At 47.9% G+C, this 22,556-nt stretch overlaps 1 protein-coding gene across 1 annotated transcript in view; it reads left to right on the top strand.

Annotated features, from left to right (window-relative positions):
* The window catches only part of LOC115141758 (BCAS3 microtubule associated cell migration factor-like), a 355,332-nt gene that overhangs the window by 45,475 nt on the left and 287,301 nt on the right, over window positions 1-22,556 (top strand). Inside the window, 5 exon segments of the mRNA XM_065000321.1 lie at window positions 7,043-7,119; window positions 7,623-7,706; window positions 9,472-9,561; window positions 9,563-9,643; window positions 12,011-12,104. Of these exon segments, the coding sequence (XP_064856393.1) occupies window positions 7,043-7,119; window positions 7,623-7,706; window positions 9,472-9,561; window positions 9,563-9,643; window positions 12,011-12,104 (426 nt within the window).

Raw genomic sequence — 22,556 nt, 5'->3', positions numbered from 1 at the left:
CTGGTATAGAGGTCCTGGATGGCAGGAAGCTTGTCCCCAGTGATGTACTGGACCATACGCACTACCCTCTGTAGTGCCTTGCGGTCGGGTGCCAACCAGTTGCCATACCAGGCAGTGATGCAACCAGTCCGGATGCTCTCGATGGTGCAGCTGTAGAACCTTTGGAGAATCTGAGGACCCATGCCAAATCTTTTCAGTCTCCTGAGGGGGAATACGTTTTGTCGTGCCATCTTCAAGAATGTCTTGGTGTGTTTGCTCAATTTTTAGTTTGTTGGTGATGTGGACACCAAAGAACTTGAAGCTCTCAACCTGCTTCACTACAGCTCTGTCGATGAGAATGGGGGCGTGCTTGGTCCTCTTTTTCCTGTAGCCCACAATCATCTAATTTGTCTTGATCACGTTGAGGGAGAGGTTGTTGTCCTGGCGCCACAAGGCCAGTTCTCTGACTTCCTCCCTATAGGCTGTTTTGTCATTGTCAGTGATCAGGCCTACCACTGTTGTCATTGGCAAACTTAATGATGGTGTTGGAGTCGTGCCTGGCCGTACAGTCATGAGTGAACATGGAGTACAGGAGGGGACTGAGCACGCATCCCTGAGGGGCCCCTGTGTGGAGGATCAGCGTGGCGGGTGTGTTGTTACCTACCCTTACCACCTGGGGGCAGCCTGTCAGGAAGTCCAGGATCCAGTTGCAGAGGGAGGTGTTTAGTCCCAGGGTCCTTAGCTTATCGGAGGGCCTGTTGTCAGGACTTCTGGCAGTCTCTATGTGCATGCCACACAGTTAAATTTTCGGGCCAACTCTTTCTTTGTGTTTATCAATGATGTTGCTCTTGCTGCTGGTGATTCTCTGATCCACCTCTATGCAGACGACACCATTCTGTATACATCTGGCCCTTCTTTGGACACTGTGTTAACAAACCTACAAACAAGCTTCAATGCCATAAAACATTCCTTCCGTGGCCTCCAACTGCTTTTAAATGCTAGTAAAACTAAATCGCATGCTCTTCAACCGATTGCTGCCCGCACCTGCCTGCCCGACTAGCATCATTACTCTGGGCGGTTCTGTCTGGTTAGACTGTAAACTCTCCTTCCAGACTCACATTAAGCATCTACAATCCAAAATTAAATCTAGAATCAGCTTCCTATTTCGCAACAAAGCCTCCTTCACTCATGCTGCCAAATATACCCTTGTAAAACTGACTATCCTACCGATCCTTGACTTCGGCGATGTCATTTACAAAATAGCCTCCAACACTCTACTCAGCAAATTGGATGCAATCTATCTGTTTTGTCACCAAAGCCGCATATACCTCTCACCACTGCGACCTGTTTGCTCTCGTTGGCTGCCCTCGCTACATATTCGTCGCCAAACCCACTGGCTCCAGGTCATCTATAACTCTTTGCTAGGAAAAGTTCTGCCTTATCTCAGCTCACTGGTCACCATAGCAACACCCACCCGTAGCACGTAGTGGGAAGGTAGATTTCACTGGTTATCCCCAAAGCCAACACCTCGTTTGGCCACCTTTCCTTCCAGTTCTCTGCTGCCAATGACTGGAACTGAAAATCACTGAAGCTGGAGACCTATATCTCCCTCTCTAACTTTAAGCATCAGCTGTCAGAGCAGCTTACTGTACACAGCCCATTTGTAAATAGCACACCCAACTATCTCATCCTCATGTTATTTATTTATTTTTGCTCTTTTGCACCCCAGTATCTCTACTTGCACATCTATCACTCCAGTGTTAATGATCATTTGTAATTATTTTGCCTCTATGGCCTATTTATTTCCTTACCTCCCTAATCTTACTACATTTGCACACACTGTACATAGATTTTTTGATTGTGTTATTGACTGTACGTTTGTTTATACAATGCTTTATCTTGACCAGGTCGCAGCCTACCTGGTTAATTAAAGGTGAAATAAAAAAATAAAAATGGATGAGTTTAGAGGCACTATGGTGTTAAACGCTGCACTGTAGTCAATGAATAGCATTCTCACATAAGTGTTCCTTTTGTCCAGGTAGGAAAGGGCAGTGCGGAGTGCAATAGAGATTGCATCATCTGTGGATCTGTTAGGGCGGTATGCAAATTGAGCCGGAGTAGTACAATTAGATCTTTGTCCTGTATTGATGCTTTGCCTGTTTGATGGTTTGTCGGAGGGCATAGCGGGATTTCTTATAAGCTTCCGAGTTAGAGTCCAGCTCCTTGAAAGCGACATCCATGGCTTCTGGCTGGGTATGTACAGTTGAAGTCGGAATTTTACATACACTTAGGTTGGAGTCAGTAAAACTTGTTTTTCAACCTCTCCACCAATTTCTTGTTAACAAACTATAGTTTTGGCAAGTCGGTTAGGACATTACTTTGTGCATGGCACAAGTCATTGTTTACAGACAGATCTCTTATAATTCACTGTATCACAATTCCAGTGGGTCAGAAGTTTACATGCACTAAGATGACTGCGCCTTTTTTAAACAGCTTGGAAAATACCAGAACATGATGTCATGGCTTTAGAAGCTTCTGATAGGCTAATTGACATAATTTGAGTCAATTGGAGGTGTACCTGTGGATGTATTTCAAGGCCTACCTTCAAACGCAGTGCCTCTTTGCTTGACATCATGGGAAAATCAAAAGAAATCAGCCAGGACCTCAGAAAAAACATTGTAGACCTCCACAAGTCTGGTTCATCCTTGGGAGCAATTTCCAAATGCCTGAAGGTACCACATTCATCTGTACAAACAATAGTATGCAAGTATACACACCATTGGACCACGCAGCCGCCATACCGCTCAGGAAGGAGACGCGTTTTGTCTCCTAGAGATGAACGTACTTTGGTGCGAAAAGTGCAAATCAATCCCAGAACAACAGCAAAGGACCTTGTTAAGATGCTGGAGGAAACATGTACAAAAGTGTCTATATCCACAGTCGACCAAACCATCCGCAGTTAACAAAAAACTGTCGACATAACCTGAAAGGCCGCTCAGCAAGGAAGAAGCCACTGCTCCAGAAACGCCATTAAAAGGCAATAATATGGTTTGCAACTGCACATGGGGACAAAGATCATACTTTTTGGAGAAATGTCCTCTGGTCTGATGAAACAAAATATAACTGTTTGGCCATAATGACCATCGTTATTTTTGGAGGAAAAAGGGGAGGCTTGCAAGCCGAAGAACACCGTCCCAACCGTGAATCACGGGGCTGGCAGCATCATGTTGTGGAGGTGCTTTGCTGCAGGAGGGTTTGGTGCACCTTCACAAAATAGATGGCATCATGAGGCAGAAAAATTATGTGGATATATTGAAGCAACATCTAAAGTCGTCAGTTAAAGCTTGGTCGCAAATGGGTCTTCCAACTGGACAATGACCCCAAGCATACTTCCAAAGTTGTGTCAAAATGTCTGAAGGACAACAAAGTCAAGGTATTGGAGTTGCCATCACAAAGCCCTGACCTCAATCTTACAGAAAATGTACATAAAGCATAACCCCAAATTTGAATTTAAATGTTTTTGGCTAAGGTGTATGTAAACGTCCGACTTCAACTGTACGTAGTCACTTTGGGGATGACATCATCAGTGCACTTATTGATGAAGCCAATGACTGATGTGATGTACTCCTCAATGCCATCGGAGGAATCCCGGAACATACTCCAGTCTGTGCTAGAAAAACAGCCCTTTAGCTTAGCATCTGCTTCATCTGAAAAATTGTTTATTGGTCGAGTCACTGGTGCTTCCTGCTTTAATTTTTGCTTGTAAGCAGGAATCAGGAGGATAGAGTTATGGCCAGATTTGCCAAATGGAGGACGAGGGAGAGGTTTGTATTCGTCTCTGTGCGTGGATACAGGTGGTCCAGAGTTTTTTATTATGATTTTTTCCCCCCATTTGGTTGCACATTTAACATGCTGATAGAAATTTGGTAAAACGGATTTAAGTTTCCCTGAATTAAAGTCCCCGGCCACTAGGAGCGCCGCCTCTGGATGAGTGTTTTCCTGTTTGCTTATGGCGGTTTACAGCTCATTGAGCGCGGTCTTCGTGCCAACCTCGGTCTGTGGTGGTATGTAGACAGCTACGATTAATACAGATGAAAAGTCTTTAGGTAGATAGTGTGGTCTGCAGCTTATCATGCGATACTCTACCTCAGGCGAGCAAAACCTTGAGACTTCATTAGATGTTGTTCACCAGCTGTTATTTACAAGAATACATAGTCCGCCACGCCTTCTGTTACCAGACGCCGCTGTTCTATTCTGTTCTATCCTGCCGATACACACACTATTCTTATCACCACGATCACACACGCATGCATGCACTCTCACTCGCACACATACATGGTGTACACACACACAGTAGACCAGTGGATACAGTTATTAGTACTCACAAATCAATGGACATATCATCTTGGAACAGATGCTCTGTCCTGTGTCGATGTCTGTGTACATCTGTGAGAACACTGAAGCCATATAGCCACCCACTAACAGTTATATAGCCAGTCGCACCAACACACAGATCCAGCCCAGTCACGTAACACATCAGCATTTCCACACAAACATCCCATCACCAGAAGACAAGCAGGTCTGTCACGCTGGTATCACCCAGCCCAAACAACCAACTGAAGACAGGTACTGGCAGCGTTTACCTCACCATTCACAAACCAGCACAACGTTTCAAACCAGTCTTTGAAACAGGTCTAAACTGTTTAACTGAAACTTAATGGTAGAGCATGCTGGAGTCCCTCTGGTAGCGTAGCACATATCAACATCTCTGAGTGTGTTTATAGCAAGTTTACAACTCAACATCATATAGCTACACTACCTACCTAGGTTGTGTTCAGAAGGCACTGAAGGAGATAAAACATTTTGAAAAGGAGTGAAACTGGGTGGTATCGTACTAGTACAATAAGACTGCTCATTGGGTTGTTTTGCTCATTTGTGCCCAACTGAACATGACCCCTGGACAGTGCAGGATGACGTGAAACATTCTTTGTAACAAGGCCATTGCTATCTGCAGACAGTAAACAAACTGCTGTTAGGAGAATATGTTCTTAATACGTTGTCTGTTCTGCCTGCCTTTCCCCTCTTATGTCTGGCTGGCAGGGCCACAGGACAATGAGTATAGTCAATCACTGTTAATCGCTCTGAATGATGCTTCATCCTTGTAAAATGGAGATGTCTTTGGGGAGGAAGAACAGCAACACAGGCGTCCTGTAATGTGGGTTGTTTTAAGTTGTTGCTTGTCTTTAGAGTGTTGTGGACTGGGGATGAGGTAGGTCTGTATGTGGGGATGTGAGGTTTGGGTTGGTGTTTCCCCTTTTTCTCCCTCAAATGTTTTCATCTTTCTTTCTTCAGCCCTCTGCATTTTCTTTCCTCTGTTCACCTCAGCCTTTTCCCCTCTCCCCTCCTCTCCCTCTATTCTCTCTCTATGTCCTTTCCCCTTCTCTCCCTCTATTCTCTCTCTATGTCCTTTCCCCTTCTCTCCCTCTATTCTGTCTCTATGTCCTTTCCCCTCTCCCCTTCTCTCCCTCTATTCTCTCTCTATGTCCTTTCCCCTCTCCCCTTCTCTCCCTCTATTCTCTCTCTATGTCCTTTCCTCTAATCCCCCTTCCTCTCATCTCTCTCCCTTTTATGTCTTTTCTCTTTTACAATCTCTTGTCTCGTCCTCTCTTCCCCCTCTACTCTTCCTTTTTTCTCTCTTCCTCTCTCCTCTCCTCCCCCTCTTTCCACACAGGATGTGTCAGACACATGTTGTCTCACTGCCTGGGCTGAGTGGGTCGTTCTCCCCCAGCCTTGGAGAGCCAACAAAAGGCTGTAGCATTGTGGCTAACCTCAAGTCCTATTCACCCCGCGCCTCCCAGCCTCGACTCTTCTGAACACTAAATTACTGTCTGACTCCCCATCTCATCTGCACCCTGAGCAGTACATTATGTCAGCCAAACCCCTCTCCCTTTGCCTCCATGCACTCACATGACCTCATATTGGTGTCTGTGCTTTTGCTTGTACGTGTCTGTATATGAGATGTGTATTTGTACTGTTATGTTCGTTTATAGAGGTGTGTGTGTGTGTGTGCGTGCGCGCAAACAAGCGTATTTGTCCTAGTTGCTCTCTGCGTGCATTTAAGTCCGTATCCATCATGACTCCCTCTCATTTTTACAGACATGTTTGTGAGTAGTGGTGAATCCTGTGTGATGGTGGATGTGCTGTGCAGAACTGGGTTTATTTAAAAAAAAATATATACTATTTGTAATCTTTCAAATACCTTGAGCGTTTGCTTTAGCCTGCTGGCGTGCCCGACGGGCAGGGTAGGACATTTTGGAACTAATATGTTGGTCTATCAAGCCAGACAAGCTTAATCAAGCACAGATAACGTTTTTGAACCCAGGTCCGGTGCTGTGTGGCCATTGACTCCAGTGTGTGCGTGCCTGTATTTAGTTAATTACTACTCATCGTCATGTCTAGTGTGACATGACTGTTTACATCAACATCTGTGTGAGTGGGTGGACACATTTGTTCTTGTTTATACTGATAGCTGATCCGCTTGTGAATTTATGGGCCTTTTGTCCTCATCTTCTGTGTGTGTGTTGACATCCATTGTATTTATGCTGAGGTTTTGAGTGTGTTTCTTTTTACTTAGAGCCACACTATGACCTCATGCGTTCTGTGGCACCCTATAAAGTGGGAACGGCTCCTGTCTGATTGACTGGCAGACAGACTGATCCCTATGGGGACTACTAAAGCAAGCAAGCCCACACAGACACACACACCCACACACTCATACACAGTGATCCACTTTCCCCTCTCAAACACATTAAGGCTTTAAGAGAGACCGATCCACAGCAGCATTCACTGTTTCACAACTTATAAAAGGGAACATGTTGAAGTTAGGTAATCCAAAGGCTTTTTTGTTGTTGATACGCAGGTCTGATTTTTCCACCTTGATTGGTATATATGAAATGTTTTTTGTGTGACTGTGTTGTCAGCCCCAGTTGTGTATCCAGTTTGTCCTGCGGCTGAAGGGTATGAGTTGCACCTTCAATAACTGTACGTTTCCTCCCTGTTTCAGGCTGCTTTCCCTGTCCGGGCCCCAACCTAAACCCCATAGCACTGGGAGGACGCTGGCTAGCCTACGCTGAGAACAAGGTAGGACACACACACACTGAATATACACACACCCATCCATCACGGATGTACTTATCACAACACCATATTTACAATCCTCAAATTCATTTTTTTACTTTAGCTCTTTAATCTCTCAGTTCAACTCATTCCAAGAAGAGACCACTAGAAATGATAACCAACAGATGTAGGTTTTTTTATGTCCATTTAATAGGATTTTTGTATTTTCCAAAAGCAAGTCCACTCTACGCACTCTTGCAATACATTTAATGGATAATTGTGTCTGGTAGTTGTCTGATTACGCTCGGCCACTCAAGTAATTGACAGATGGGTCACTGACTACTATAAGCTTCTCTGTTCCTTAAGAATAGAGTAGGTCTGGGATGGATGGATCCCAGGAAATAGACAGTGGGATAGGAGAGGTTTTTATTGTGCTGACCCTCATATTCTGTTCCTGGTTGGCCTCAGCTGCAGGAGGAGGATAATCATCTATTTCTTATCTGTTTTCCTCTCTGTCTCCCCCCCAGTTGATCCGGTGTCACCAGTCTCGAGGCGGTGCCTGCGGGGACAATGCCCAGTCTTACACAGCTACAGTCATCAGCGCTGCTAAAGTAAGTGAAACACAAACACTCACACCTCCCTCCACCCCAGTGGTTGGAATAAAATTATCTGTACATTTCTGAGAAGTGATATAGGATCCACCTTGGCTTTCCCCTGTGACACTGTTATGAGACTATACATCATAACCCAGACACAGGCCTTGAGAGTCTGAGCATCTTAACTAATTTCTATCGTCCCTGTGTGTGTCTGTAGGGGGTTCCATCCTGTACTGTGTACTGTACTGCAATATGGGACACAGCCCCTGTAATAGTCCTCTCAGCTGGAGAGCACCGCCAGGCTACACTGCCCTAACTGCTAAGCCCTTTGATACCAAGCTGAATTTATACCCCTCCGCTCTGTTGATGTAGCGGCTGAGCTAACCTGCGCTACTAGCCTAGCGCAGCACTCTCCTCATAAGGTTCCAGTCTCCGGTCTTAGCCAGGCCCCCAAAGGGGAACCCTAATTGATTTATGAAGACCCCTCGGGTCAGAGTTATTCCCATGGTCTACCCCTCTCTCTCCCTCCCTCTCTCCTTAATGAGCGCTAATGGCTAGCGTGATGAAGTCCCATTAGCTGCTAATGGCGGTATACATCAAAAAGAGCAGTGGCGGCAGCGCTAAAGTGTTAGCCTGGCTAGCGGAGGGAGGGGGAAACGAGGTTAAGGGCATCCCGATATGCAGACGGATTGTCTGCGGCCGCCGTTGAGAACTATATATTATAATCTCAATATTTTCACCCCCGCCCTCCCCTCCTCCGGTCTACAACGCGACACAGACTAAGTGCTTCTGTCCAGAGACTTGGAAGGCGAGAGGGGGTGTAAGAGGGAGCACTAAGGGGAGTATTTCCTAGCCTTTTATAGGAAATAACATTTTATAACAGCGCATAATTCCAGCTGTATTATTATAATTCCTCATACTAATCACTGGAATATAAACATAAAGCAAACCTGCTCGTTGTCTGACTGTGTGATGCTCTTAATCAGTGTGGCAGCTCCTCGCCAGGGTGTCTGACTCAAACACACCTCTGTGGCCAGGGCCAGGCTCAGAGAAATGGATAGGGCTGCTGAAGTGGAGTCTCCCTCCTACACTGTCCTGAGCTAATGGAGTCAGTGTACTGTGTGTGTGTGTCAGCACAAAGGGGCCCCGGAGAACCTAATCGGGCATGCAGGCCAGGCAGCGCTGTCAATACCGCGTGGCGCCTCGCATTGTTTGGGTCTATGCATCACACACACACTCACACACTTGGCGACCCCACCTAGCCCACTAACAGACTGGTGTGTGTAAATTGCTCAGAGCCGCATCAATAATGAAACGGGGCGTTTGACTCCTAATTGATCAACACTAATGTGTTTTCTAATCACTGCAGTGTGAGGTTTTAGTGCTAGTCCAAACAGGAGCCATTGATCTGTGTAGGGCTGAGGGGGAGACTGGGGAGGAGAGACTGGTGGCAGACACTCTGCTCCTGCTGTTTCAGCACTCCACATCATCATCATCATCAGCAGCTGTTAGCGTTGAGCAAATAGCCGTCTCTCTCTCACTCATAGTCATGCATAGACACAGTCATTCTATATTGACCAACACTCCTCTCCCAGCTCCCCATAGTCAAACACAGACTTACTGGTGTCTTCTTTATTGGAAGTGTCTCTAGTTGTTTTATGACGACGAGCCCAATCTGATGTTTGTTTCCTGCTATTCTCCACCTCCTCCCTCTCTCTCCTCATCCCCCCTCTTTATATGCGTTTCTCTCCCTCCCCCTTCCCCCTGTCGTTCTGGTTAGACCCTAAAGACTGGTCTCACCATGGTGGGGAAGGTGGTGACCCAGCTAGCTGGTACTCTACCCACTGGTGCCCTCGACGAGGAGGGTGCTACCCCCCAGCACCACCCGCCGAAGCCCCCATGCCCCCGGAGTAATCACCGTCATTGACACGCACAACGTCGGAGAGGGACAGGTATGTGTGATCACGAAGTCATAGACCCTGGCTCTCCAACAGTGTTCCATCCCCTTCTGAAGTAACTGTCAGAAAATATACACGTTCTGCAACCAGAAATAGGACTGGACGAAGGAATGCGACACGATGTGAAGTTAGAACGATCTTGTGGGAGAGGTAGAAGTACTACTGTGTGTCTTTGGGTTATGGACCATGGCTCCCCAAAAGTGTTATCGCTTTCTGAAGTAATGTTGAAGAATTGTACGAAGCAAAACATACAGGGTAGGTATTGGTTGGTCTTTGTGTACGTAATAATCCTACAGGGGTTTTTGTTTGAACAATAATTCTCACCCGATGACGATGTCATCACTACCTTATAAACGGGCCCAACCTATCTCTGCCACTGGCTGCTAGATACATCATGGTAATGAGTCTCTTCCTGCTTTTGGCACATGTCCCAGGTGAAGGCCAGGTCATAGAAATGAAATGAACCACATTAATTCTTTCTCTTTAAGTTACATAAATCCACATATTGTCTTAGCACAGCTGTTCTTAGTTTGCCCCAAACTGAACTCTGTCTCTAGACATTCTCTCATCAGAGTGAGAAGTGTTTTTTACTGGTGCGTTGTGGGAAACCAGAAAACATTCCCAGGTGTCCATTTCCTTGTACAGTGTCTTTAACAGAGTGTCACATTTACTGGGCCACAGCCCTACATATTAACACGTCTCACATACAAGGCCCTTTTACACCCTCAGGCTCAATCAGAACAGATTCTCTCTCCTCTCTTCCCATCCTCTCTTCCCTCCCTCCTTTTTCTTGTCCTTTCTGACCTCCGTAAATACACCTTTGGGTTTTGTGGTGCGGTGAGAAACCTCCCAGGTTAAACCTTTTTTATCCTCTGCTAGAGCAAACACAGGAGCCCACCCCACACACGCACCTGACAGTACCTCGGGGCCTAAGGTGGGATTTATTTTGCTTGCTCACATATTTTCACAGCTCGGCCTTTGCCACAGCGCCAGCTTTTTTAAGCAGTGTGGAGACTAAATGAATGCACTGCTCATCATCAGCAGTAACCTCACAAGATGCCTGTATCCGTCCTCTGTCTGCCACGCTCCTCTCTTCCTAGCTCCCTTAGTGCAAATGAAAGGGTGCCTGTGTAATGCTCACACGATATTTGGCTATAGTCGCTCTGTATGAGGGCATACGGCTACTATAAATCCGTACTGTGCCTTTATTGCAGTACGCTGTATGCCAGTGCTGTGTGTGTCTGTGTGCCTGGATGTGTTTGTGTGTGTGTTCATGTACCTCAGTTTCCTGAGGGCTCCTCCAGACCGGGGATAAAGCCCGCAGAAGCAGGTCTGCACTGTGTCCCCGGCCATTATACAGTAACCCTACACTACACATAAACACAGTTAGAGGAGTGAGAGAGGAGAGGAGGGATGGGATGGGAGGGAGGGAGAATTGTTGTGACTTCAGGTAATGGCATTGTTTTCTTGCCACATCACTCACCTAGTTTGTTGACCCCTTTGTTGGAAGTGGTGACCCCTCTTTAACTCACTCACTCACTCACTCACTCACTCCTCCTGTATAATAGGTTTACTCTCCAGAGGTAGCCCCGACACTAATTCTCAGTTTCAAAGGGCTTCGGCAGGATTCCCTCACAGAACAACATTGTGTGCCTCCGACGTAATAAAATGGGTCTGGTTTATGTCACCCCTTTTCCTTGTTCTTTTCATTTTTCTCCTCTCTCTCCCTCCAGTCCAGTCTGGAAAAAAAGGCTCAGTTGATCTTGGAGGTTGTTTTGTGTTTGGACTGACTCCTATTAAAACCAATGCAACACTAGACCAGATTTATCACTATGAGACCGACCTCTCTCTCCCTCACTCCTCTCTGTCTCTCTTACTCCTTCCCTGGACTCATGTCTGGGCTTAGTTATAATCTGTTCAAGACCAGAGACGTTTACACACACACACAGAGCCCCTGGTCTGAGAACAGAATCATACTCAGCAGCACTGTATTTCTTTTGAACAGTCGGAGGACTTTGAGGTTAGCTACTGGTCTGAGATCAGTCTTTTGTCATTCCAGTCTTAGTTGTCATGCAGCACATGAAGACAGATGGCGGGTACAGTGCTGCGGTGACATTGTAGAAAGAGAGACCGAGACGAGAGATTGTGAACAATCCTCTCTCTGGTGTTAATTTTGATGATTGCTAATTACATCCACAAGGTGGCAATGCTCTTTACCAGTGGGATTGTAACATATTAATTCTCCATTATTTTACTTACAGCAAGAAGCTACAAGAAGTCCATGTGTTAGAAGTTGGAAAGTCCATCTCTGTGTAGATTCTGTGGTGAATGTCTCTCTCTGTGTGTGTTCGTTCGTTCCAGGTCCTGGTGAGTGAGGACTCAGATGGAGAGGGAGTGGTGGCCCACTTCCCAGCCCATGACAAACCCATATCCTGCATGGCATTCAACCCCAGCGGTAAGGAGACAGCTCACTGCAACACACACACAGGCATACACACCAAAAGTATTTATTTTGGATGTAAAGAATGCTAATCCGAAAAGGCGGAATTCGAAGGCACATTTTGGCAATCCATCCGTAGTGAAGAAAGTCAGTTGAGGGAGGAACAATTTTTATGTTAGTGTGAACCCACGTGAAGGGAACACAACCTCCCTGTCCCCGTCTTAACCTCTTCTGTAGGACTCCAGGGTGTACCCCCCCCCCCCTTAACCTATTCTGTAGGACTCCAGGGTGCCCCCCCCCCTCTTAACCTATTCTGTAGGACTCCAGGGTGTCCCCCTCTTAACCTCTTCTGTAGGACTCCAGGGTGTCCCCCTCTTAACCTCTTCTGTAGGACTCCAGGGTGTCCCCCTCTTAACCTCTTCTGTAGGACTCCAGGGTGTGTGTCCCCCTTAACCTCTTCTGTAGGACTCCAGAGTCCCCCCCCCTCTTAACCTCTTCTGTTGGACTCCAGGGTGTCCCCCTCTTAACCTCTTCTGTTGGACTCCAGGGTGCCCCCCTCTGTAACCCCCCCCCCTTAACCTCTTCTGTTGGACTCCAGGGTCCCCCCCTCTTAACCTCTTCTGTTGGACTCCAGGGTGTCCCCGTCTCTTAACCTCTTCTGTAGGACTCCAGGGTGTCCCCCTGTAGGACTCTTCCCCGTCTCTTACCTCTTCTGTAGGACTCCAGGGTGTCCCCCCCTCTTAACCTCTTCTGTAGGACTCCAGGGCCCCCCCCTCTTAACCTCTTCTGTAGGACTCCAGGGCCCCCCTCTTAACCTCTTCTGTAGGACTCCAGGGCCCCCCTCTTAACCTCTTCTGTAGTCCAGGGTGTCCCCCCTCTTAACCTCTTCTGTAGGACTCCAGGGTGTCCCCCTCTTAACCTCTTCTGTAGGACTCCAGGGTGTCCCCCCCTCTTAACCTCTTCTGTAGGACTCCAGGGTGTCCCCCTCTTAACCTCTTCTGTAGGACTCCAGGGCCCCCCCCTCTTAACCTCTTCTGTAGGAGTGCGGTGGATAGGGCCTATGAAGTGGGGATGTATGCATCTGTGTTAGAACAATGGTAGTCAGTGGGGCCGGTGCCTGAAGGTGCATCCTCTCACCTGCAGTCAACACACAATGGAAGTGGCTCCATCAAGTAGGCCCTGCAGTGACAATGGCCCTTCATCCCACTGTGGGAGAGTGACAACAACCATGCATTGATATGTGAAGACACACACACCGGGGCACTCGATTTGTGTTTCTGTGGCCACACTCACTCACAGTCAGGCCTTAATATTGGTCCGACACCAGGTGTGTGAGGTGTTGAATTATGCTACTCTCCTCACAACAGAAGAGGTTATGTTGCTCTCCTCTATTGCTAACTTGCATTAGTACAATGGCTGGATGACTATGGTAACTGCTAGCATGCTAGTACATACAGTACCATAGACTTCCAGCCGTTGCGCTAACGCTAGTTAGCATTGGCTCACAAAACTACCTCAGAACTTCCTTCATACTGGATGCAGTATGTGTGTGTGTGTTCCAGTTTTACCCAGAGTGCCGCGGATACTTCCTTACCTCAATCTACACCAAATGATTTTGCTCTGGCGTCTTCCCACCTTTATGGATTGTTCTCCCCGGAAATAAAGGCACCACATGGTCTGTGTGGAGGAGCAGCTAATAAAGTAGCTGCTGAGTGATGGTGCTTACTGTGACCTCCAGTCTCTCGTAGGAATCCTTCACATGCCTCTGGCCTCTGCTTCAGACCTGACTAGACTGCACCCCCCAGGGAAAAGGCTTACATTTATAACACACACACACACACTATTTTTAGTAACACACATTTACCACCTTTATACACATACACACCCTCAATCAATGACTTACAAACACACAGACTAAACCTTGCACACATTGACAATGCGTGTGACAATAAATCCCCAACACACACACACTGATGTATTACATCTTCACATCCGCTCGCGTCACACACACTGCGCACAATCACTCTGACATGGCACACACAGTAATCACCCACACATACATAGCGTGCTCTCCAAGCAGGTAAATACCACATTTAATTTAGGATTGCTACTTGGAGGTTTAGCAGAGCTGCTGTTTGGCCATTACAGAACAACTCATACCTCTCGTCATGTCCTCTTGCCCTGGCCTGAATGACCTGTCCAATCTGTAGGAGGCGCCCTTGGTTTACCTTGACAACCTAAAGTTGACTCAGCGACCTTTGGCCTATAAGTGTGTGTGTGGAGCTGGATTGATCAGGAGATAAAAGCAGGGGTCCCACCGTTCTGGCCAACCGCTCAGCAACAGGCCGGCAACCGTGACCACTTTCATCTTTACGACCATACCATAGAAGAAAAAGTACTGTCAATAGCAACACCCTGAATATACACAGTGGCTACGTCCTAAGTGTCCATTACACACACAACCCCCCCCCCCCCCTCCCGCCACATGGGTGCGTTACCACCTCATTTATGCCAGCCCAAACCTGATGAACCTTAAGTGTTTTGAAATATGATGTTGTTGGGGTACCCCAAAAAGTAAAAGTACCCCCAAAAGCCACATTTCTTTCTCTTTTTTTCCACCTTAACGAGGTCAGGGTGAAAGTATGTGTGTGTGTGTGTGTGAGCAGCAGCGTAGTCCTCCACGCTGTAATTTAGGAGCCTTTCATCATTAAGCCTCATGATCAAAACAACTGCCACGTTGGTCTCTAAATCCGCCTGCTTTAGAGTATCAGAGAGCGAGGGGAGCCCCTTGGTCACCCAGTCTCGGCTTGCTCTGAATTAACTGCACAGAGAGAGCAAGAGAAGAAAACAAAGAAAAACCTCTCACTCTACCGTAGGTCCTTCAGTCCCAGTGGTCAAGTTAACCCCAAAAACCACCAGAGCCAGTATGAAACAATGCTATGACTCGACAGCTCAGTGACTGGTCCTGAAAAGCCCAACAAGTCCAACCCAAGAAGCATGACGCAACAAACCCCATAGAACTGCTTGTGTATGTTGGAGTAACTACAGAGACAGCAGAGTGGTTATGGGGTGACTGGTCTGGCACCCTGTCCTGGCTGTGTGGCGTTCAGAGGTTCTATTCCTAGTGGTGTAATTAGAGGTTAGGATGCTGCTCTGTTGAAGGCCGCTGTGAAGCTACACATATACCCCCTTTACCAGCTGTGAGCTGGTTTATTCACTTCCCTCCTCTCCTTCACCCTTTCACTACAGCCCGTTTCTCCTTCACCCTTTCACTACAGCCCGTCTCTCCTTCACCCTTTCACTACAGCCCGGTTCTCCTTCACCCTTTCACTACAGCCCGTCTCTCCTTCACCCTTTCACTACAGCCCGTCTCTCCTTCACCCTTTCACTACAGCCCGTCTCTCCTTCACCCTTTCACTACAGCCCGTCTCTCCTTCACCCTTTCATTACAGCCCGTCTCTCCTTCACCCTTTCACTACAGCCCGTCTCTCCTTCACCCTTTCACTACAGCCCGTCTCTCCTTCACCCTTTCACTACAGCCCGTCTCTCCTTCACCCTTTCACTACAGCCCGGTTCTCCTTCACCCTTTCACTACAGCCCTTCTCTCCTTCACCCTTTCACTACAGCCCGTCTCTCCTTCACCCTTTCACTACAGCCCGTCTCTCCTTCACCCTTTCACTACAGCCCGGTTCTCCTTCACCCTTTCACTACAGCCCGGTTCTCCTTCACCCTTTCACTACAGCCCGGTTCTCCTTCACCCTTTCACTACAGCCCGTCTCTCCTTCACCCTTTCACTACAGCCCGTCTCTCCTTCACCCTTTCACTACAGCCCGTCTCTCCTTCACCCTTTCACTACAGCCCGTCTCTCCTTCACCCTTTCACTACAGCCCGTCTCTCCTTCACCCTTTCACTACAGCCCGTCTCTCCTTCACCCTTTCACTACAGCCCGGTTCTCCTTCACCCTTTCACTACAGCCCGTCTCTCCTTCACCCTTTCACTACAGCCCGTCTATCCTTCACCCTTTCAGTACAGCCCGTCTCTCCTTCACCCTTTCACTACAGCCCGGTTCTCCTTCACCCTTTCACTACAGCCCGTTTCTCCTTCACCCTTTCACTACAGCCCGTCTCTCCTTCACCCTTTCACTACAGCCCGTCTCTCCTTCACCCTTTCACTACAGCCCGGTTCTCCTTCACCCTTTCACTACAGCCCGTCTCTCCTTCACCCTTTCACTACAGCCCGTCTCTCCTTCACCTCACCCCTCGCACTTCACATCATCTTGACTTGATTATTAGCCAAGATCCCCAAGGTTAAAATGACATGACTGTTTTAACGATAGGGCCTGTGAAACAGTGTGTGTGGAGGGTGGTTTGATTAAAGTGTGATGGCGTCAGTAAGGTTGTGTGCAGTGTATGATTAGGTGGTGGGACATGAGACACTCTCCCTCCCTTTCTCTCGCGGTCTGTAATTCCTCTCAATTACGCCACTGATAAGAATCTTGGAATCTGTTCCTCCATGGAAGATTAGTTCAGCGTTGCTCGCTCATTTACAGGAGCTCAACTTCCCAACAACTCTTAAAGGGACACACACACATGTCTTGTTCAATAAAAACACAATGTTACTATTCTACAAGCTTTATTGGCTCACCTAACTAACCTCACACCTCTTAAATATCTACTAAGCCTTGGTAAATGAGGCTAGAACTCATCTCCAGCCACACTGCGTAGCCCAGTAAAGCCCAGCCCATATTTAGTAACACATCATAATGAATAGCCTAGTGAATAGATAATAGAAACATGGAAAGTGCCAAGCAGCTGTGTGTCATGATGAAGAACAGTCACTGTGGTGTCATAACTCCTTACACCTCATTGATGTGTGAGAGAGAGTCAGGCCTTCACCCCAACACCCAGCTAACCCACACCACATATGCTGAACACGATGGAAACACCCCACAGAGACTGCCTCCACACCCCCAGCCCACTCATTTAGCCTGCAACGAGTTGTCTATACACAGCTAGCAATTAGCACTCCCCTCGTGGCTGTATCTTCACGTTATGGGAAGTGGTGCTTTTTATTTTGTCGCCTTTTTGACCACTCTCTTTTAGCAAGATGTGCAGCTGTGTTTGAGTGTGTGTGTTTTACCCAGTAGTAGGTCTGTCCGTCCACCATGGACCGATCACAGAAGATTAAACCCAGAGGGGGTCAGCCAGTCGCTGGTGCCCTTTCCTTCTCTGACACACACGCACCTACCCATGCCACCCATGCCACGCCCAGGGAGTCATGGCTTCAGTATAGCGCCACTGTCCTCCTGGCTACATGAGCTCTATGTCGTAATGGCATTATGTAAAGCTGATGATCTATAGATTTATCCCCAGCGAGCTCTGTTATAATCAATGTAATTCTCTTCCTTTCTCTCTGTCTCTCTCACTTTCTCTTTATCGCTCCCTCTGTCTCTTTTATATCCCTCCCTCTGTTTTGAGCTGTTAAAATCTCCCAGGGTAATGATTTTGTATGTTCCCACTGTGACTGTCTACTGTCTGTCCAACTGCAGCCAGCCTATTGTGCTTTTAAAAGAAGAATGTAGCTGCATACGCCTTCCTGGGCCAGTTTTGTTTTGAAGAGGTCGTCTACAGTCCTGTAATGAAAGGCTACACAAATTGGATACATAGCTGTAACAGTTAATTGTCCTTTGCTTTTGCGTACAGTGTGTGTCTGTATATGGTGTGTGTACAGTGTTTAGTGTGTGTGTGTGTACAGTTTGTAGTGTGTGTGTACAGTGTGTAGTACATTGTACAGTGTAGTGTCTTAAGTGCTTGATAAATTTGCAGAGCCAACAGTCCTATCCTCGGCCTCCCTTTAGTGCAGTCATCTGTATGGCCAGTCGGACGTCGACCTCCCTTTAGTGCAGTCATCTGTATGGCCAGTCGGACGTCGACCTCCCTTTAGTGCAGTCATCTGTATGGCCAGTCGGACGTCGACCTCCCTTTAGTGCAGTCATCTGTATGGCCAGTTGGACGTCGACCTCCCTTTAGTGCGGTCATTTGTATGGCCAGTCGGACGTCGACCTCCCTTTAGTGCGGTCATCTGTATGGCCAGTCGGACGTCGACCTCCCTTTAGTGCGGTCATCTGTATGGCCAGTCGGACGTCGACCTCCCTTTAGTGCGGTCATCTGTATGGCCAGTCGGACGTCGACCTCCCTTTAGTGCTGTATGGCCAGTCGGACGCCATCTGTATGGCCAGTCGGACGTCGACCTCCCTTTAGTGCGGTCATCTGTATGGCCAGTCGGACGTCGACCTCCCTTTAGTGCGGTCATCTGCATGGCCAGTCGGACGTCGACCTCCCTTTAGTGCAGTCATCTGTATGGCCAGTCGGACGTCGACCTCCCTTTAGTGCAGTCATCTGTATGGCCAGTCGGACGTCGACCTCCCTTTAGTGCAGTCATCTGTATCTGTATGGCCAGTCGGTCATCGTATGGCCAGTCGGACCTCCCTTTAGTGCAGTCATCTGTATGGCCAGTCGGACGTCGACCTCCCTTTAGTGCAGTCATCTGTATGGCCAGTCGGACGTCGACCTCCCTTTAGTGCAGTCATCTGTATGGCCAGTCGGACGTCGACCTCCCTTTAGTGCAGTCATCTGTATGGCCAGTCGGACGTCGACCTCCCTTTAGTGCAGTCATCTGTATGGCCAGTCGGACGTCGACCTCCCTTTAGTGCAGTCATCTGTATGGCCAGTCGGACGTCGACCTCCCTTTAGTGCAGTCATCTGTATGGCCTGTTGGACGTCGACCTCCCTTTAGTGCAGTCATCTGTATGGCCAGTCGGACGTCGACCTCGCTGACACTCTCCTACTGTTTGTCCAAGACGCTGGAAAACCACCGCTGCCTGTCTGTCTGCTCGTCTGCCTGCCTGTCTGTCTGCTCGTCTGCCTGCCTGTCTGCCTGCTCGTCTGCCTGCTGTCTGCCTGCTTGTCTGCCTGCTTGTCTGCCTGCTTGTCTGCCTGCTCGTCTGCCTGCTTGTCTGCCTGCTCGTCTGCCTGCTTGTCTGCCTGCTCGTCTGCCTGCTTGTCTGCCTGCTCGTCTGCCTGCCTGTCTGCCTGCTCTTCTGCCTGTCTGCCTGCCTAGCCGCCTGCTCGCCTGCCTGTCCGCCTGCACGCCTGCCTGCTCGCCTGCCTGCCTGCCTGCCTGTCTGCCTGTTCGCCTGCCTGCCCACTGCAGCTATTTTTATGGTGTTTCCATACTAGGTAGTAAAAAGCATCTGCACCGTCTTGGGAAGTCAGGGCCTCAGACCTGGGCTATAAAACCTCAAGGAGATCAGAGAGAGGAAGCGCAAAAGAAAGAGAGAAATAGAGATGGAGAGGAAAAGAGAGAGGGGAAAAGAGAGCGGGCTGGCTAGGCCAGAGACCAACCGTGCTCAAGGTCTCAGTGGAGACTTCAGACCCCGCTCCAAACCCCCCATCCCACACAGTCCAGGCACCTCAGGCTCTCCCACACACACACAACAACACGCAACGCTGTGGAACTTTTTATAGTGTGGTGGGGAGGTCCTGATCTGTCCACTCTGATTTGATTTGGGGCTTTATGTTTCACAGAATTTAAGTCCACTTTGTGGACATACTGTATTTGGTGCTGTGTTCATAAGATCCATTAAACAAAGACACAAATTGTTCGAAGAGCCTCTCCCTTCCAAACCCCCTTCCGTCACCGGCAGGCACCACAGACCAGCGTGACACCTTATCTGCGGTAGCGAATGTTTGAGGGGATTCATTAGTTAACAGAAACACTCTGAGAAATAAAAGACAACATTTAAATGGAGGTTAGAGATTACAGCCCGCTGTCTGTTTGCAGAGAAACTGATTAAAGCTTCTCATCAGTACTCTCTCCTTCCCTCCCTCCACAGTCCCCCTCTCTTTATCTGCAGAGTCTGACCAATTCGTTTGGGGCTTTTAAACATGACAACAAAAGGCTGCTGTTATTGCCTGCTCTTAGCTGCTGGGAGAATGTGTTTTATCTGTCTGCCTGTTATGACCCAAACCATGAGAGAAGCAGGATTAAAATTATAAGGGTGTCCCCCAAATGACACCCTATTCCCTATATAGTGCACCACTTTAGACCAGGGCCCATAGGCTTATTAATGAACCATGAAGTGAGGTTTAGTCATGATGGATTCAGGAATGTTTCGTGTTTGTGGTAGAAAGAAGGTGCAGACGTTTCATTTAGGCTGGAGAAGGGGAGTACAAAGATGTAAATGTTCCATGCGCTAACGATGGATTGAGAATGATTGAATTTGCAGTGCATTCAGCACACTAACAGAAGGCGCTAACGTCTCTTCATTTGTGGAGAAAAGTGTGATATGCAAGCATTCCATAATTGTGGCAATAGTTTGAGTTCTTTTAGTTGAACAGAGTGGTCTGGCGGAATAAGGATTTGGCTCAAATAGCACATTATTCCCTACATAGTGCACTACTTTTGACCAAAATCCTGGTCAAAAGAAGTGCACTATATAGGGAGTTAGGTTCCATTTGGTACGCTGGCTAACTCCAACATCTCACTTCTGCCCCCGCCACGCTTCATGAACTTGACCGCGGGCGGCACACTCCTCCCTCTGTGAGTCGGTGTGACTTGAAAGTGGCAGGTTTCACCTTGTTAAGAACAGGAAGAAAGAGTCAACCATCTTAATATTAAGCTAATTGCAGCCTGTTGGCGATGGTTAGTCAGCCATTTTCAATCTATTCCTATCTGAGAGCGAGGGAGAGCTGCACAGCTCGCTGGTGGTCTGGCTGGGAAGCAGAAAGAAACACACTCCTCTGTTTCACTCCACCGTAGATCAAATGAACCATAACTATTTTCCTCCCTCTTTTTCTCCCTCCATCTCTCCCTCCCTCCTCCGCCTATTGGTTGGATTATGGATGTGGTTTATGGAGTTAAGAGTGTTGGAGAAACCAGTCCAAGCCAGAGCGGCCACAGCAGTGTCGCACTGTGCCATGCTCTGGTCTCATCTCCTCTGGTCTGCTCTGGTCTCATCTCCTCTGGTCTGCTCTGGTCTCATCTCCTCTGGTCGACTCTGTGCATCTCAAATGGCACCCTATTCCCTATTTTTATTAAACCTTTATTTAACTAGGCAAGTCAGTTAAGAACAAATTATTATTTACAATGACGCCTACCCCGGCCAAACCTGGACGATGCTGGGCCAATTGTGCTCCGCCCTAAGGGACTCCCAGTCACAGCCTGTTGTGATACAACCTGGATAGTGCACTAATATTTATTTTACCTTTATTTACCCAGGAACGGAACCTTAAGGTTAGAAACCTTTTGCCAGGGGGACCTTGCAAGAGGTCGGCAGGAAGTAGTCCACACAAGAGCACAATACAATAGCTACATTAAAAACAATCACAATGGTCAACAATAGTATCTTCTGTCAGAGCTTTAAACTCAGCAAGCGATACCCTCTCAAGTCTTTTGCAAAATTATATTTTTCCAATTTCATTCCCTGGGCTCTGGTCAAACGTAGTGCACTATGTTATGTATAGGGTGCATTTGGAACACAGACAATATCCCTTCCTAGTACCCAACACAAATAAAGCTCCTTACCCGACTACATAATACTATAAGGCATTCCCGGTGGTGGTGAGTGCCAGCCCTCTCACCATGTTCCTCCCTCCACCTTTCCCGTCAGCCTTATGGAATCTGCACTGGTCATCCCAGTGGTCACGGAGGGCAGAGACGGCGTTTCATTTGGAGACACTCAGCCAATCCCTTTATTCCTTCATGCCACTATCCCTTCATCCTTCCATCGAGCTTTAGTGTGATTCATAGCCCAGTCACGATGCCAAGCCCTGTGCCACTCAATACAACATGAACAGCAACAGGCTCAGTGAAAGAGTTCATTCAAAAAGGGCCCAATTGACTATGATGGAATTGAACAGGTTAAGCTTCAGAAGATTTCACTTTTCGCCTGTAAAACATTGACAACTTATTTGACCGCATGGTGACCCTTTGGGTGAGTATTAGCCTCCCATCCCCCTCCACCCCCTATCCTGGTTATCTTGATGTGGGGCGGTGAGGGAGAGAGAGGGAGAGGTAGAGACAGAAATGGAGGGAGGGCTGTAGGGAGGCTGGCCTCAGGACCCAGTGAGTTCTGGCCGGTCTGGTCTGAGTGTGCAGCTTTGATGTCGGTCTGTCATGCCGGGGCCCACTTTAGTTTTTACTGCGCCCCTGTGTGTTTTCCACCGCTATCATAAACACCTTGAAAAGCCCAGCACGGACGCAGCCGAGAGAGACCGCCACACACGGGCACACAGTACACACATACACTGACAAACCCACACACAGTCATTAACTGACACACCACACACATACTTAGTCACACACAAATACACACATACACAGACAAATGCACACACACGTACACACACACTGCCTGGCCGTCTCTCATAACCAGCCCCACCGCCAGCCCTGAAGACAAAGACTCCA

The sequence above is a fragment of the Oncorhynchus nerka genome, linkage group LG14 (assembly GCF_034236695.1).
Source record: "Oncorhynchus nerka isolate Pitt River linkage group LG14, Oner_Uvic_2.0, whole genome shotgun sequence".
NCBI lineage: Eukaryota > Metazoa > Chordata > Actinopteri > Salmoniformes > Salmonidae > Oncorhynchus > Oncorhynchus nerka.
Note: the sequence above shows the minus strand (reverse complement) of the source record. Positions and strands in the feature narration are given on the sequence as shown.